Raw genomic sequence first — 18,294 nt, 5'->3', positions numbered from 1 at the left:
CAGAAAAGGACTCCCTGATTTCAAAATTAAATATCTCGAAAACAGAGATCGATAGAGGAATGCAGTAAACGGTATGTTTATTGTGAAAGCTGTAAGAAGTTTATACAGCAGTTTGAAATAATAGTTACAAAAGCTGCTAACAGATGGCGCTGTAATCGCCATACGTAATGCCTAGTATAAATAGTGATCCGAAGCCCAGAGCGATCAGTTCCACTATTGAAACGTGAAAGTAGGTTAGCGTACCGAAGGAAGAGATTAAAACCATGTACTCCATTGAACAACGCGTTTTTCTCATGCTAGGGTACCACGGGTTAGAAGAGAGTCCTACGGCAACAAGGCGAAGTTTGCAAGCACGATTTAACGTTCCAACAGTACCCGATGCGAAAACCATTCGTACGCTCTTCGCAAAATTTCAACGAACAGGCAGCGTAACTAATGATCTAGTGGGGCATGTTGGCCGCAAGCAAACCGCAGTTACGCCTGAAAATATCGCCACAGTTTCTGGAATTATTCAGCGAAATCCAATGTCATCCGTCCGTAGAATTGCATCTGAGACTGGTTTGAAGCGTTCCAGCACGCAGAAAATACTGAGAAAGAGCCTACACATGTTTCCATTCAAAATTCAAACGCACCAGGCCATACCCGTACGAACTGTGCAACAAAGGGTTGCCTTTGCTAATCAGATGCTCACAATGATTGATAGTGAAGGATTTGATGTTGGCTGCATCTGGTTTACGGATGAAGCACACTTCCACCTGAATGGATACGTGAATAAGCAGAACTTGCGATTTTGGGGTTCCGAAAAGCCATATTGGTGTGAAGCGAAACCCCTTTATTCTCCTAAAGTTACTGTGTGGACTGCAGTATGCATCAGAGGCATTATTGGCCCTTTTTTCATTCGAGAAACGGTCACTGGTGCACGTTACGTTGCAATTTTGGAACAATTTGTCGCCACACAGCAAGCGTTAGAGGATCGACCAGGTACTGAATGGTTTATGCAAGATGGAGCCCGACCACATCGGACCGAACAAGTGTTTCGCTTTCTTGAGGAATACTTCGGGAATCGAGTCGTTTTGGAATATCCCAAATTTACTGGTGCAGGCGTGGATTGGCCTCCATATTCGCCGGATTTGACTCCCTGTGACTTTTTTTTGTGGGGCACAGTGAAACACATGGTCCACCCGAAGCATCCCGCCACGCTGGACGAGCTTGAATCGGCGATCTCTGTGGCATGTGAATCCATTTCGGTTGAGACACTACGAAATGTGATGGCGAATTTCATTCTTCGTTTGCGCCACCTCTGTAGTGCTAATGGTGAACATTTTGAAAACATTGTGATGTGATTGTTTGCAAAGATTGTTTTCATACGATTATTTCACTTATGTATGCTGATATGAGCTGTACAGCGTACAGCGCCATCTGTTAGCAGCTTTTGTAACTATTATTTCAAACTGCTGTATAAACTTCTTACAGCTTTCACAATAAACATACCGTTTACTGCATTCCTCTATCGATCTTTGTTTTCGAGATATTTAATTTTGAAATTAGGGAGCCCTTTTCTGAACACCCTGTGAAAGAAAAAGAGCAAAATTACTAAAGAAACATGACTACAGTAACACCAGTTCATCCGAATACACCTTAGCAGTCCCCAAGGCAGGCGGTAACTCCAGTAAAGTCGGAGCTCTAGCCCCTGTTGCTGGCGCGTCTGCTGCCCCCACCGACCGCTGCAACAGGGCACCTTAGTTGGCTCTGAGCACTACGGGACTCAACTGCTGTGGTCATTAGTCCCCTAGAACTTAGAACTAGTTAAACCTAACTAACCTAAGGACATCACAAACATCCATGCCCGAGGCAGGATTCGAACCTGCTACCGTAGCGGTCTTGCGGTTCCAGACTGCAGCGCCTTTAACCGCACGGCCACTTCGGCCGGCGGCACCTTTGTCACAGCTCACTGACTACGCTGTGTGAGTACCGAGAAGCAGGAGTTTTGTAAGCGACCCGATCTTCTAACTTATGTCGCATCCAAATGTTACATTTCCGAACTGATGTGCCTTATCAAAACTTTATCTACTTAGCTCGCTCCAGAACCCCTACAAGCGTGTAATGGAAATTGTGGTACACCCTGTATATTAAGTTTTATAATCCTTAATCAACATACAAAACATGCATTTCAAACATCGTGAAAATCAAACAGAAAATTGAACTTTCACCAAAGATTTATACACCAACTGAATCAGAAAAACCGCTAGAATTTTATTCCAGTTTTAAATATTTAATAATTGGAGCATATGCGATTTAGATATAACAGATAACATATGCTCAGTAAACAACACGTCTTAGTTCCCAGATATTCTACTCCCTCGGGAAAGGTACATTTACGCGCGCAATTGCATATTGCCGACAATATATCCTGACAATATTCTCTGCCAGCATTGCCGGCCACAAGAGTTCCAGCGTTACCCGACAATTTTTATGGCAGTAAATTTCAGTAGCTAAATGTTTACTCAGGACGCATAATGGCCGCAAAATGGACGAAAACTAGATAGTGGAAGTGGGTGCGGCTCTCCTGCATATTCATTCCTCGAGGGAAAAAGTCCGTAAGGGAAAGAGAAACGAAGCTTTGTGAATGCGGTCTTTTTCGAGTAAGGAAACTACTTCCGAAACTTTAACTTGTGAACTGATGCCGGATGAATATTTTTCCCAGGATGCTGAAACACGATGTTTAATATATCGTTAAAGAGGAAGTCCAAGAATTGTTAAGGTCAGTACCAACATGATAAACTGTACAGCAGAACGACGATTCATAAAAAAGTTTGATGTACTTCTTTAATGTGTAACCTACTTGCCATCGACATGCGTCTTAGTACCATATGTTTGCAATGTTTTGGTGGAAGGGCTTACAGAAATCGTTAAAGTAGTTTGAAATAACAATTAAATGTTTATGTAGATTTTTACTGTGGTTTACTAGTACAGTGACAGAACCATGGATTTCATTTATGCGATACAAACAGAGTTATGGGAAGTGAAAATTAATATAGCAAAAACGATAATAAAAAAGACAGCTGGCAATTTTCTGACGATGAACACGGAAAACAACGAGATAAAGCTTCAGAAAAGTTTGGACGCCTTAACAACTTACGTACTAGAACACAATCACGACTTATCACAGCAAATCATCTACTACAACGGTAGGAGCTGAAATGCCCTTTCTTGGGTTTTCAACTTGTTTTTTCCATACTTCTCTTCACTGATATATGTGTCATGTTTATGGAATTCATTGTTGTCTCGTTCGCCCGCTTCTGCACTACAGGCCATTAAAATTGCTACACCAAGAAGAAATGCAGATGATAAACGAGTATTCATTGGACAAATATATTGTACTAGAACTGACATGTGATCACATTTTCAGGCAATTTGGGTCCATAGATCCTGAGAAATCAGTACCCAGAACAACCACCTCTGGCCATAATAAAGGCCTTGATACGCTTGGGCATTGAGTCAAACAGAGCTTGGATGGCGTGTACAGATAGAGTGTGACTGGCGTATTTTGACGAGCCAGTTGCTCGGCCACCATTGATCAGACGTTTTCAGTTGGTGGGAGATCTGGAGAACGTGCTGGCCAGGGCAATAGTCGAAAATTTTCTGTATCCAGAAAGGCCCGTACGGGACCTGCAACATGTGGTCATGCATTATCCCGCTGAAATGTAAGGCTTCGCAGGGATCGAATGAAGGGTAGAGCCAAGGGTCGTAACACATCTGAAATGTAACGTCCACTGTTCAAAGCGCCGTCAATGCGAACAAGAGGTGACCGAGACATGTAACGAATGGCACCCCATACCATCACGCCGGGTGATACGCCAGTATGGCGATGACGAATACACGCTTCCAATGTGCGTTCACCGCAATGTCGCCAAACACAGATGCGGCCATCATGATGCTGTAAACAGAACCTGGATTCATCCGCAGAAAATGACGTTTTGTCATTCGTGCACCCAGGTTCGTCGTTGAGTACACCATCTCAGGCGCTCCTGTCTGTGATGCAGCGTCAAGGGTAACCGCAGCCATGGTCTCCGAGCTGACAGTCCATGCTGCTGCAAACGTCGTCGAACTGTTCGTGCAGATGGTTGTTGTCTTTCAAACGTCGTTGAAGTGTTCGTGCAGATGGTTGTTGTCTTGCAAACGTCCCCATCTCTTGACTTAGGGGTCTAGACTTTGCTGCACGATCCGTTACAGCCATGCAGATGAGATGCCTGTCATCTCGACTGCTAGTGATACGAGACCGTTGGGATCCAGCACGGCGTTCCGTATTACCCTCCTGAATAGACCAATTCCATATTCTGCTAACAGTCATTGGATCTCGACCAACGCGAGCAGCAGTGCCGCGATACGATAAACCGCAATCGCGATAGGCTACAATCCGACCTTTATCAAAGTCGGAAACGTGATGGTACGCATTTCTCCTCCCTACACGAGGCATCACAACAACATTTCACCAGGCAACGCCGGTCAACTGCTGTTTGTGTATGAGAAATCGGTTGGAAACTTTCGTCATGTCAGCATGTTGTAGGTTTCGCCACCGGCTCCAACCTTGTATGAATGCTCTGAAACGCTAATCATTTGCGTATCACAGTATCTTTTTCCTGTCGGTTAAATTTCGCATCTGTAGCACGTTATCTTCGTGGTGTAGCAATTTTAATGGCCAGTAGTGTAGCAGCACGTCTCTGAATTACTTCGACGTCTTCCTTTAGTAGGAGTCGTTGGCGATCACAATCAGGCAACAATCACAGAGCAAGATCTTTATAACTGAAGTGAAATGATATTGTTTCATTGGCTTAGATCGCGTTACTTGGCACTGAAGCGCTTTCCACGCGAGAAACAGGAATTCCTTCACGTCCTTGAGCTATATTCAATTTTAACGATTCCAGCTGTTTCTGGACATCTTAATATACACTATCTGTAACGTTTCTGCCAAAGTGTCGCATTATTCCAATGTGTAGAACGAGCGAAACAGATAAAATTACTGCAGATACCTCAGTTGCCCGATATGGTGACATTTCAGACACGGTGCCTGAGCTGCAGTGGACGTTCGTGGAGCAGGCGCTGAGCCCCGGGCCCGCGGTGTCTCTGCGCTGCGCCGCCGCCGGCAGCCCGCCCCCGCAGTTCATCTGGAGGCTGGACGGACGGCCCCTCAACGCCGCCCGTCTGGGACACAGGTGAGCTACCCTACTGCATGAGTTACAACGTGAGTATTGGATTATATATTCACTGATCAGCCAGAACATTACGGCCGCCTACCTAACAGCTGGTATGTCCACCTCTGGCAGGCATAACAGCGGCGACGTGTCGTGGCGTGGAAGCAATGAGGCCTTGGGAGGTCACTGGAGAGAGTTGGCACCACATCTGCAAACACAGTTCCGGGGAAGGGGCGACGAGCTCTGACTCCAAGTTCAAAATGGCTCAAATGGCTCTAAGCACTATAGGACTTAACATCTGAAGTCATCAGTCCACTAGACTTAGAACTGCTTAAACCTAACTAACCTAAGGACAGCACACACATCCATGTCCGAGACAGGATTCGAACCTGCGACCGCAGCAGCAGCACGGTTCCGGTCTGAAGCGCCTAGAACCGCTCGGCCACAGCGGCCGGCTCCACGTTCAGTCATAATCCAGATGTGTTCGATCGGTTTCAGATCTGTTGAGTTGGAGGGCCAGCATATGAATTGGATCTCGCCGCTGTGTTCCTCGAATCAGTCCATCACACTCGTACCTTCTGATACGGCACATTATCTTGCTGAAAAATGGCACTTCCGTCGGGAAACATGATCGTCATGAAGAGGTGTACGTAGTACGCAACCAGTATACGATACTCTTTGGCCGTCATGATGCCTTTCAAGAGCTCCACTGGACCCATGGATTCTCAAGTGAATGATCCGCAGAGCTTAATGGAGCCGCCACCAGCTTGTTTCTTGTATGGATGTCAAGGAACTGTTCCCCTAGAAGACGAAGGATTCGCACCCTTCCATTGGCGTGATGAAGAACCTATTTGGATCCATCAAACCATGCAGCACTCTACCATTCCGCCAAGCTCCAGTACCGATTGTCACGTACCCATTTCAGTAGTAACTGCCGATGTCGTGATGTTATCATTGGCACGTATATGGATGGTCGGCTGCGGAGGCCCATCGTTCGATGCACTTTGTGTTCAGACACACTTGTACTCTGGCCAGCATTAAAGTCTGATGTTAGTTCCGTCACAGTTCGCCACCTGTCCTGTTTTACCAGTCTGCCCGGCCTGTAATGAGAGGTGACCGCCCAAACCTAAGACGTTAGGAAGTGGTTTCACCTTGGTTTCGCCACGTGTTGAAGACACTCACAATAGCACTCCTCGAACATCCGACAAGTAGTGCAGTTTCCGAAATGCTCGGCCGAGCCTGCGGGCCACCGCAACCTGTCCTCGGCCAAAGTCAGACAGGTAGCGCGCCCTCCCCATTCTACACACGGACAGCACTCTTACTGAAACTACATGCACTGTGCGTGTGTCTGACCAGTAGTCATTCCTCGCCAGGTAATGCTGCTATCGCCTGGACGGTTTTATATCGCTAGTGGTTAGGTGGTGATAAATGTTCTGGTTGTTGAGTGTCAGTATTGCTTGAAAGTGCAGCTATAGCATAACATTCACAGAACGAAACGGTTGTAGAAATTAATGCTGTGGCCGTCTGCTAACACCAGAGCCAGTCGATACAACCCCTCACAGTATGTGCGAGAAGTGTTTATCACGGCCGTGGCTGACTGATGACATGCGACACGGTGGGGAAGAAGCGCGGTGCGGCGCCGCTGGGATTCCCTGGCTTACAGGTGGACACTGCTGGGAAAAGTAGCAAACTGGAATCATCAACTGACAGTTGCGGAGTAATACTCACTCACGCTGCACTGCTATTCCCCCTGGATGTGGATATCTTTTCAACAAAAGAAAATCTGGGTTTTCAGTGTGTAATGTTATTATTACGACGACACTTACTTGATTAAACGATTCGCGGCCGTATACAGTAGAAGATAAACCGCATTCAAACGGCGAATGCTAACATGTCTACCAAAATTTGACAATTGGCTTTCAATCTTTTATTACAGTGATAACTGTTTTACTCTTTATTTTAGCACATTTTTTACAGTGTGACTTCTCTCTTAAGAAGACACTCTGTACATTGGAGGGGGGGGGGGAGGGGGGGGGAAGGAAGAGGGCACTCTTATCACTACTCACCGCAATTTGCATCTGTTTAAAGCTTAGCATTGACGTTTAGTTTTTGACATACCTACTTGGGAAGCGACGGTGACAACTGTGTGCCAGGCTTAAACGGCTACTTATACAGGGCGTTTCAGGAAGACGTATTAAAAATTTCGGCACATTCATCTTCGCTAACGTAAGAAATAGCTCTTCTGCCGAACAAGTGCTCATAACTCTTATGATACGCACTTTAGGTCCCATGTTTACTGGATACTTTTCTCTTGTTTTGGTGCAAGGAAACTGTCCCAAAATTTTTATAACGTCATTTTGAAACACACTATACATTTTAAGGCGGCGCTTAATACCATACGTTTGCTAATACACAGCGAAAAAGTTATGTAATGTTTCCTCACATTATTACTTTAACTATGTACTTTGATTGTTTTGATCGTGTGACGACCTGAGGAAGTTACTGTTACCAGAAACCGGTAGCCAGTAGGCAAAATGAAGAAAATTGTGACTATAGACTACAATCAGTACCTTTTATTGCCTGTGCTACAACCCGGCACCACTAGCAGGGGCTGCGTGTGGGCAACAAATACAGAACCTGTTTACATAGGTTCTCAAACACCAACAGCCGCTGGTCGCACTCTAAGATGCCGTAGTAAAAATCTCTCAGGATAGGAAACCCTCCAAATTTCCGATAAGTTTCCTGATTTCAGATAGCGAAGAGTAGCAGCCCAAATAATTTCAGAAAGAAGTATTCGTCGTATCATACCCGAGGAAGAGGAAGTCAATATACAATATACAATATACAATAGTGCAGGAGGGCCAGTGGAAAGGTTCCAGAAGTAGTCTCTTAAAGTCTTGATGATGCCCAAACAGTACTAGGGACAGAATACTGCTTAAACCAAGTGTCAATGCCAATGAAATTCTAATTTGTGGTTGGTAACTACACTGGTGAGATAGAACACGATGACCATATGGTTAACAGCATCTCAGTCCACCTCTGGAGTACAGTCCAGCAGCGATTCTGCTTAATATTCGAGTGTTTAATGAAAAGTAGTGCCTCCACCTTTGTTAATTGAGTTTGGATGGGAATATTTTAACAAATCAAACGCAGAAATAATCCTTAGAATGTGATATTTAATTACCAATATTCACTTTTTCACATAATCACCAGCCACTTGGATACATTTCTACCAACGATGAATAAGTTTTCTGAAGCCGTCACGGAAGAAGTGCTTCCACAAGCATAGTCTCACAGTCGTAATGGTGTATCCACATTTCGTCTCGTGTCACAATTGAATGGAGAAAGGCGTCACCTTCATTCTCGTAATGCGAGAGGAGTTCCTGGCAAATTTAAAGTCTGTGCGCTTTCATTTCAGGAGTCAGCATCTGGAGTACCCATCGTGCACAGATCTTCCGATAGCCAGGCAAAGCAAAAATGTGACCCAGGCGTTCTTGTGAAATGCCGATTGTGCTTGCAGGGTCTCTCTGAGTGATACGACGATCGTCTTGAATCAATCTGTCAACATTTTTCTTGTGAAACTCGGTGGTTGCTGTCACAGACCGTCCATTTCTTTGTTTGTCACGCTGGTCAGATATTCCCGCCTCAACATCTTTAAACTTATTCGCCCAACGACGCACAGTACTCACAATCACCATAAACTGCTTTCATTCTCTGATGAATCTCCTTTGGAGTGACACCTTCTGCTGTCAAGAATTCAATGACTGCACGTTGCTTAAATCGCATTGACCGACCGTCTGCGCAGGGTTCCATACTTTACACCGTAACAATACAACCGTTCAATGCTAAGGCTTCCCGCCAACTGGAACTGTAGAGGAGAGGCTACGGAACAAGCCAGTACCTGCCGCATACCAATGCTGCCAACTTCTGAAGAGTTACGAAAGGGAAGGCATTATTTTTCAGTCAATCCTCGTAGATCCGACAAATCCTTCGTAGGTCTATGATTTATGGCACCATATGTCAACGCACATGCCACGAAATTCCTATAAATTACAGGTCGTTGGTCTGTGGGCGAGGAGTTGGCGCTCGATAGGATCCCAAATAGTTTGTGGCACTAGATGTCTATGTACAGGTCACACAGTTACCTTAAATTATAGGCCGTTGGTTTTTGGACGTCAGTTTGGCGCCAGATAGCATCCTAAAAGTGTTCCATCGGATTCAGATCAGGTGAATTCGATGGCGAAGACATCCACCTGAGTTCACTAACATGCAGCTAGAAGCACTGTAAATACGATTATAGCTGTGTGACACGGACAGTTATCCTGCGGGAAGATCCTATCAACGTCGGGGAAGAAATGAGACATGATGGTACAGAATAACTTTTACTTAATCAATAGCCGGGGTGAGTGTCTCCCTCCCTCACCCTTCCTCCCTCACCCCCCCCCCCCCCCGCGCCCCCTATCCTCACACTGCCCTCACCAGCTTGCGTCTGCTGTGTAGTGCACGTTTCGAGCAGAAAATTACGTCTTTAGCCACCACCGTCAAATTTGTAGGGCCGGTATCTGTTATTTATGGGCGAAATGGAATCATAGCTTGGAGACTGTGGCCAGTTCGTTTAAGGTTCCTCGCCTGCATTTAAGTTTGCAAAACGCTTCGTGATGATCGGCAGTTAATCTCTGGGACGCTGTAGCAAACTGAAAGTGAATAAATCGCAGAATACTAATTGTATTCGGCCATTGCCTTTTCGCGCCATGATCCGTTACGATCGTATTGGTCGTCGGCTGTAACAGTAAAACATTAAAACATTTCACGTATCTTATATCTACGAGCATTGGAACTTAAATATTTGCAACCATTTATTCACAACCGATACAAAAGGGTTACATGTTTGCAACTGTTACTGTCCATCAAAGTAGTCACCAGCGTTGTGCAGAACCCGTTGCCAGCAAAGTGGAAGGCGTAGTATACCGTTAGCAGAGCCTGTTCTGTTGATGGTGAGAATGGAGCGGTCTACTGCCTGTTGAATCTCGTGGTTGCTTCATCTTCGGAATCAAAATAAAGTCACAAGGACTTAAGTCCGAGGACTATGGTGGATGCTACAGTACTTCCGAGTCCCATCGACCGAACAGAGCAACAAAAACTTGAGTTACTGAAGCATTACATGGACAGACCCACGTAATTTTATGGAAATTTAACGTTGCAAAAACCACAATCGTTCGCTGGGATGACGGCGTATCTGGACACAACCATCGACATGGTGTAACAAAAAGCGAGATCCTTCCGTCCAAGTGTGACGTTTCCATAGACGGACACCGAGAGAGATGGTGCAGTGGCTAGCACACGCACACCGGACTCGCATTTGGGAGCCCGGCGGCTAAAACCCGCGTCCAGCCATGCTGGTTTAGGCTTTCCGTCATTTCCCTAAAATCGCTTCAGGAAAATTCTGCGGAGGTTCCTTTGAAAGGGCACGAAAGAATAAGGGTTAAAGACGATGCGAAGAATTGCACAGTCGATGTGACGGTCATGAAAAAATCTATCACAGCTTCGAAAATCGTTCAATATCGTCTGCAGAGAGATGTATGTTACCAGAAACGCGTAATTCATCCTATTGCGAGACAGACTACCATTTTCTTAAACAAATGAAATGGGGGATCTCGTAAAGACATTGTTATACAGGGCGATCAGAAATAGTCTGAAAAGTTTACAAGGATGTTGCAGTAAAGGCCGTGCAGGGAAGTAATTGTTAACAAAAAACGAATTATTTAGTATTGAAGTTAACCAATCAGCTAGTTGCGCGCAAAAATTCAAGCACTGGCACACACTACATGCGGTAATGCGCAGGCATCTGTGGTGTCCATGAGTTGCCACTTGCTGAAATGCTCAACCAGTTAAAATGTGCCTTATTCGGAATTAATAAATTTAATCTGTGTGAGCTATAGCTAGGTTTGTTCGATCTGAGGAAAGCAAACGAAGAATGCTTGGCGACACCGCCTCTTGGAGGGTCTTTGAATTTGCGCGCGCGACAATCCGATGGGCTGACTTCAATGCTAAGCAACTCGGGAACGGTGCAACGTATCGAATTTTTTCTTTACAGTTATTTTTCAGCACAGCATCCCCTGCTGCAAACCCCTACAGCTTGGCAGGCTGTTTCTGACCATTCTGTGTTATTATTTTTGTGGGAACTCCACCTCAACGCTTTAGAGAGTGTGAATGTGCTGTGTCTATAGAACGGTACGGGTACACACTGAAGGCTGTAGAACGTTGACTACGGCCGAGAAGAATATGTAAAAATTTACCTGTCAAGAAACTTAAATGAATCTTTTAAATGAGCAGTGACCACTGCCACAAATGTTTTAAGTATTGAAGTTAAGCAGTTACTGAATCTATCTGTGTAATGCAATGTCCATTTGTGAAGACCTGTAAATGTGAATACCATAATTTCCTTCCAGTAATTCAGTTGGGACTAAATTGCATCTCCATTGTTTTTCGAGTCAAGGAGTTGCTTGATTCATGTGTTCCTCTATTGTTGTAGGTATACGATTGGCCAGTATGTGGATCAGAGAGGTGACGTCATCAGCCATGTAAACATATCCTCCGTGCGTGTTCAAGATGGGGGACTGTACAGCTGCAGTGCTACCAACTCCATGGGCACTGTATCCCACGAGGCCAGACTCAACGTTTACGGTCAGTATTGGACATAAATAATTTCACCTATTAGAACAATGAGAGCACTCTAATATGAACAGTAGTTTCATTTCAGTATAGTAAGTTTTCTTTGAATCAACTACAAGTAGGAAGAATTTTCTATATCTCCTCTGCTATGTTAATCTAAAGATAACTAGTTTTTAAAAGATCTTGAGACGTTGTTTTTACGTAATGGGATGAAATAAGCAGCTCTGTCATTAAGAAGCCAACAACTGTCCTGCTAAATGTCGGGAGACTAGCCGGACGCCAGTAACTTTTGTAAACACTTGAATACGACCAGAAAAATCTGCGGAGGCAAGTTACCGACATCCAATAGTCCACCGAGGGGGATATATAACGACGGCAGTTGAATCTAGGTCGCGTTATGAATAATTGTTATTTTGTCGTGAGGAACTGAGCCCAAACCATGAGACACTAGGCAAACTTTTAGTAAACTGAGGCAACATCAATTACTTATGTGCATATTGGTTCATGCCACTGCAATTTACGATTCTTTGTCGATTCAAATAGACGAGCTAAAACTACAAACTTTTGCCGCTGAAGTAATTTGCCGTCTACCACTTCCATCTAAGCATTTATGTAATTTCAGCGACTGCATATCTTCTTAGTTTATGGTCAGTCTACGGCTACGAACGAAACATTCATACAATTTATGGTGAAGTATTAGTATCAAAATGAAAAACAGATAGATCTGAATATGACCCTATATACGCGGTGATTTGACGATGCGAGCTGTGTTCATTTGCCATTAAACAAAAGAACAGGAAGTTTATAGACGTAACAAAACCTTCACCTTTCGTCGAATGACCCGTTACCAGCTGTATATGCTCTAGTATTAATGTGACATCTGATTAATGATGTCACATTATACCTGAGGATGGCCCATTTCTGATGGAAACTGGTTGTTTAGTAAAGTGACAATACAGCTGTGTGCAAACCACTATTTTCCATAAGTTTCTAGAAGCTGGGAATCAGTGCTTCCTCAAAATTATATGAACATCGTTAAAATTAGTTCAAATTTTATGGCCGATGCTCCTGCAGAATGGACACCTTTTCGCCAAAGAATATCATAACAAGTCTTTTCCAGGTCCTTTTCCTGACTGTCTTCGCTTAAACTTGATTTGTTTGTCAATTTTAAACTCTGATTTTAATTTTCGTCACTCTTGGATTATTTTTTCTAAGACACTCTTGAAAGATAGTGGAAAGATTCCATGGACTTGTCTCCCACCTTCTTAATTTGAACAAGTTCCGAAATTTCTTTTCAGAATTGTAACTTATACTTTGTACCATATAGTGTTTCACTACTATCTGCTTTGTTTTTGAGATCCAGCTCTTGTTCTTCCTGAATTTGGAAGAGTCATAAGCTTTTTTTAAAAGTCTGCTAAGATACAGGATACTTTGTTGTTACAGATGTTTTGATGTAAAATTTTGATATTTTCCCGGCGAATCAACTGTTGAAAAAGATTTCGGGCTTGCAGCCGATCGTCGTAAACTTCATTGCACGAGGACTCGTTCGGCTCACCTGAAGATGGCTGGCAGTTGTCCAGCCGAAATATAGTGCAATGAAGTTTACGACGACCGTCTGCAAGCCAGAAATCTTTTTGAACAGATGTTTTGATGTTTACGAATTAGTTTCAGAACTAAAACTTGTCGTGGACATGATCTACTTAGTCTAAAATGTACATGATATTAGTCAGATTAACATTCAAATTATCGTTGTGCTCGCTCTAGGAGACTTTGAGATGTATTTCTGTATGGGACAGGACGAAGGAAAATCCTACAATTATTATGGTCAGTTCCGTCTCCATTTTTGTGTACTGGTTGTATCAATGAAGTTTTACAGTTATCCAGAATTTTCCCAATTTGCCAAATATTTTGCATGATCAATGTACTTGGTTTTAAGATTTTTGAGCCAGCTGATTTTAGAAGTTCTGCACCAATTTCGTCTTAACCAGATGGTTTATTATTTTGTAACCTTTCAATTATGCAGCAAATCTATCCATATTTGTTGCTTGTGAATCTGGATCGATTTTTGGGGAATTTCTGATGGAAATCTCTCTGTGGGCTTAGATCAATTTAGAATCTTTCTAAATTACCTGCAGTGTTCTCTGCAGTTTTCTTGGTTGTTAAGTGTTAACTGCCCATTTCCTTCTTGAAGCTTTGTTTTAAATGTTTCATAACATTTTTTGTAATGTTGATACGAGAGCTTCATGCGCATTTTCTGGTTTGCTATTATTCCGTGTTGTTAATGCATTGCGTCTAGATTTTACTGCCTGTTCATTCCACCAAGCGTGTTTTCTCTGCTTTTGTAAAGAAATTTAGTTTTGGGCACTTCCGATAAATTAGTGTAAGAGTTGTTTCAGTCTTTGTGCTTGAATTTTGTTGTGTTGCTGACAGCAGTAGTTGGATTTTAGTAATACAAATGTAAGGGATTACTGCTATGGTTTTGCGAAATTTTGAGGTCTTAGCTCCACTCTGGTCCAATCTGTGTCAATATTTGCCCATTTGCATACTTGAACATTTAAAATTTCCTAGTCTTACAGATACTAGGTTGGATGATTATCAGTTTGGAATTCACTATGTTCTTGTTGGGTGACTGCCGTGTTCTTCGTTTAGAGAGTTTTTTTAACGAATTGACATAATCTTGATGTTTAAATTTTTCTATAGTTCTGCTAGCCTTTCCCCTTTCGATCTGTTCGTTTGTGCCCAGGGAATTCACTAACTGTTTCTCTGATTATTTTTTTTTTTTTTTTTTTTGCCTAACTGGACTAAATCGCCCATTTAAATTTTCAAATGATTTTGTAGAATGTTGGAAATTTTGAACCACCTCCCATGACTTATTTACTTTTTCTGATTTTTATTAATTTTCTTGGTTGATTGAAATACTTGCATTGAAATATTACGATGTACATTTTACTTACATATTTCAATAAATCGTTTAAACTGTTGTTCACAGGCTTCACTTCGTTCATGGAACTAGAATGTTTTTCGGAACAGCGAATATAACACCTACATGGATTGTATATTTAAAGATTCTTTTATGTATATTGCTTGTGAATAGTCTACAATTTCCAATATCCACGTTGTTTTCATCTGTCAGTCTTGTTTCTTGTATGCCTAAAATTTTAATATATTTTTCTTCAAGTGTTTCTCCTGACTCGAAGTGATCCCCTGGCATAATGAGTCAGTTAACGTTGTTTGTGCAAAAGAAAGTTTTAATTTTGGACTTGAACTGGCCAGAGTACTTCAGCTTCCTTTGATTAGGGATATAGCATCTCAGCTTAGTCTCCCTAAAATTTGATAGACTAGTTGCGCCTACGATGAAAGAGGATTTCTTACCTCCTGGGGTAGTTTTGTGATTACTAAAACGATCCATTGTTTTTTTTTTGTTTTTTTTTTTTTTTTTTTTTTTTCCTTCAGTCTACTGGCTGGTTTGATGCGGCCCGCCACGAATTCCGTTCCTGTACTAACCTCTTCATCTCAGAGTAGCACTTGCAACCTACGTCCTCAATTATTTGCTTGACGTATTCCAATCTCTGTCTTCCTCTACAGTTTTTGCCCTCTACAGCTCCCTTTAGTACCATGGAAGCCATTCCCTCATGTCTTAGCAGACGTCCTATCATCCTGTCCCTTCTTCTTATCAGTGTTTTCCAGATATTCTCTTCCTCTCCGATTCTGCATAGAACCCCCTCATTCCTTACCTTATCAGTCCACCTAATTTTCAACATTCGTCTATAGCACCACATCTCAAATGCTTCGATTCTCTTCTGTTCCGGTTTTCCCACAGTCCATGTTTCACTACCATACAATGCAGTACTCCAGATGTGGTGTCACCGCCAGACACCACACTTGCTAGGTGGTAGCCTTTAAATCGGCCGCGGTCCGTTAGTATACGTCGGACCCGCGTGTCGCCACTGTCAGTGATTGCAGACCGAGCGCCACCACACGGCAGGTCTAGAGAGACTTCCTAGCACTCGCCCCAGTTGTACAGCCGACCTTGCTAGCGATGGTTCACTGACAAATTACGCTCTCATTTGCCGAGACGATAGTTAGCATAGCCTTCAGCTACGTCATTTGCTACGACCTAGCAAGGCGCCATTATCATTTGCTATTTATCTTGTGATGCATGTACCGTCAGACCGATGTTCACCAATTATGGATTAAAGTTAAGTATTCAAGAAGCTACGTACTTTTTTTACTAGACTCAACTCCTTTACTGTTCCAGACCTCACGCCAGCCTGCGTGAGCTTAAACACGTGTCTTTCGGCTTCACCTCGTAGTGGCTTGGCTGTCTTGCCAAGTCACAACACCAGACGTACATCCTCAGAAATTTCTTCCTCAAATTAAGGCCGGTATTTGATATTAGTAGACTTCTCTTGGCCAAAAATGTCTTTTTTGCCATAGCGAGTCTGCTTTTGATGTCCTCCTTGCTCCGTCCGCCATTGGTTATTTTACTGCCTAGGTAGCAGAATTCCTTAACTTCATTGACTTCGTGACCATCAATCCTGATGTTAAGTTTCTCGCTGTTCTTATTTCTACTACATCTCATTACCTTCGTCTTTCTGCGATTTACTCTCAGACCATACTGTGTACTCATTACTCTGTTCATTCCGTTCAGCAGATCGTTTAATTCTTCTTCACTTTCACTCGGGATAGCAATGTCATCAGCGAATCGTATCATTTATATCCTTTCACCTTGTATTTTAATTCCACTCCTGAACCTTTCTTTTATTTCCATCATTGCTTCCTCGATGTACAGATTGAAGAGTAGGGGCGAAAGGCTACAGCCTTGTCTTACACCCTTCTTAATACGAGCACTTCGTTCTTGATCGTCCACTCTTATTATTCCCTCTTGGTTGTTGTACATATTGTATATGACCCGTCTCTCCATATGGCTTACCCTTACTTTTTTCAGAATCTCGAACAGCTTGCACCATTTTATATTCTCGAACGCTTTTTCCAGGTCGACAAATCCTATGAAAGTGTCTTGATTTTTCTTTAGCCTTGCTTCCATTATTAGCCGTAACGTCAGAATTGCCTCTCTCGTCCCTTTACGTTTCCGAAAGCCAAACTGATCGTCACCTAGCGCATTCTCTATTTTCTTTTCCATTCTTCTGTATATTATTCTTGTAAGCAGCTTCGATGCATGAGCTGTTAAGCTGATTGTGCGATAATTCTCGCACTTGTCAGCTCTTGCCGTCTTCGGAATTGTGTGGATGATGCTTTTCCGAAAGTCAGATGGTATGTCGCCAGACTCATATATTCTACACACCAACGTGAATAGTCGTTTTGTTGCCACTTCCCCCAATGATTTTAGAAATTCTGATGGAATGTTATCTATCCCTTCTGCCTTATTTGACCGTAAGTCCTCCAAAGCTCTTTTAAATTCCGATTCTAATACTAGATACCCTATCTCTTCTAAATCGACTCCTGTTTCTTCTTCTATCGCATCAGACAAATCTTCACCCTCATAGAGGCTTTCAATGTATTCTTTCCACCCATCTGCTCTCTCCTCTGCATTTAACAGTGGAATTCCCGTTGCACTCTTAATGTTACCACCGTTGCTTTTAGTGTCACCAAAGGTTGTTTTGACTTTCCTGTATGCTGAGTCTGTCCTTCCGACAATCATATCTTTTTCGATGTCTTCACATTTTTCCTGCAGCCATTTCGTCTTAGCTTCCCTGCACTTCCAATTTATTTCATTCCTCAGCGACTTGTATTTCTGTATTCCTGATTTTCCCGGAACATGTTTGTACTTCCTCCTTTCATCAATCAACTGAAGTATTTCTTCTGTTACCCATGGTTTCTTCGCACCTACCTTCTTTGTACCTATGGTTTCCTTCCCAACTTCTGTGATGGCCCTTTTTAGAGATGTCCATTCCTCTTCAGCTGTACTGCCTACTGCGCTATTCCTTATTGCTGTATCTATAGCGTTAGAGAACTTCAAACGTATCTCGTCATTCCTTAGTACTTCCGTATCCCACTTCTTTGCGTATTGATTCCTCCTGACTAATGTCTTGAACTTCAGCCTACTCTTCATCACTACTATATTGTGATCTGAGTCTATATCTGCTCCTGGGTACGCCTTACAGTCAAGTATCTGATTTCGGAATCTCTGTCTGACCATGATGTAATCTAATTGAAATCTTCCCGTATCTCCCAGCCTTTTCCAAGTATACCTCCTCTTGTGATTCTTGAACAGGGTATTCGCTATTACTAGCTGAAACTTGTTACAGAACTCAATTAGTCTTTCTCCTCTTTCATTCCTTGTCCCAAGCCCATATTCTCCTGTAACCTTTTCTTCTACTCCTTCCCCTACAACTGCATTCCAGTCGCCCATGACTATTAGATTTTCGTCCCCCTTTACATACTGCATTACCCTTTCAATATCCTCATA

General features: G+C 43.0%; 1 protein-coding gene across 1 annotated transcript in view; it reads left to right on the top strand.

Annotated features, from left to right (window-relative positions):
* The window catches only part of LOC124777987 (Down syndrome cell adhesion molecule-like protein Dscam2), a 481,000-nt gene that overhangs the window by 186,341 nt on the left and 276,365 nt on the right, over positions 1 to 18,294 (top strand). The window contains exons 4-5 of the mRNA XM_047253558.1: positions 5,060 to 5,213; positions 11,725 to 11,876. Of these exons, the coding sequence (XP_047109514.1) occupies positions 5,060 to 5,213; positions 11,725 to 11,876 (306 nt within the window). The remainder of the gene's footprint in view (positions 1 to 5,059; positions 5,214 to 11,724; positions 11,877 to 18,294) is intronic.

The sequence above is a fragment of the Schistocerca piceifrons genome, chromosome 1 (assembly GCF_021461385.2).
Source record: "Schistocerca piceifrons isolate TAMUIC-IGC-003096 chromosome 1, iqSchPice1.1, whole genome shotgun sequence".
Taxonomy (NCBI): Eukaryota; Metazoa; Arthropoda; class Insecta; order Orthoptera; family Acrididae; genus Schistocerca; species Schistocerca piceifrons.
This window is presented reverse-complemented; position numbering and strand designations above follow the sequence as displayed.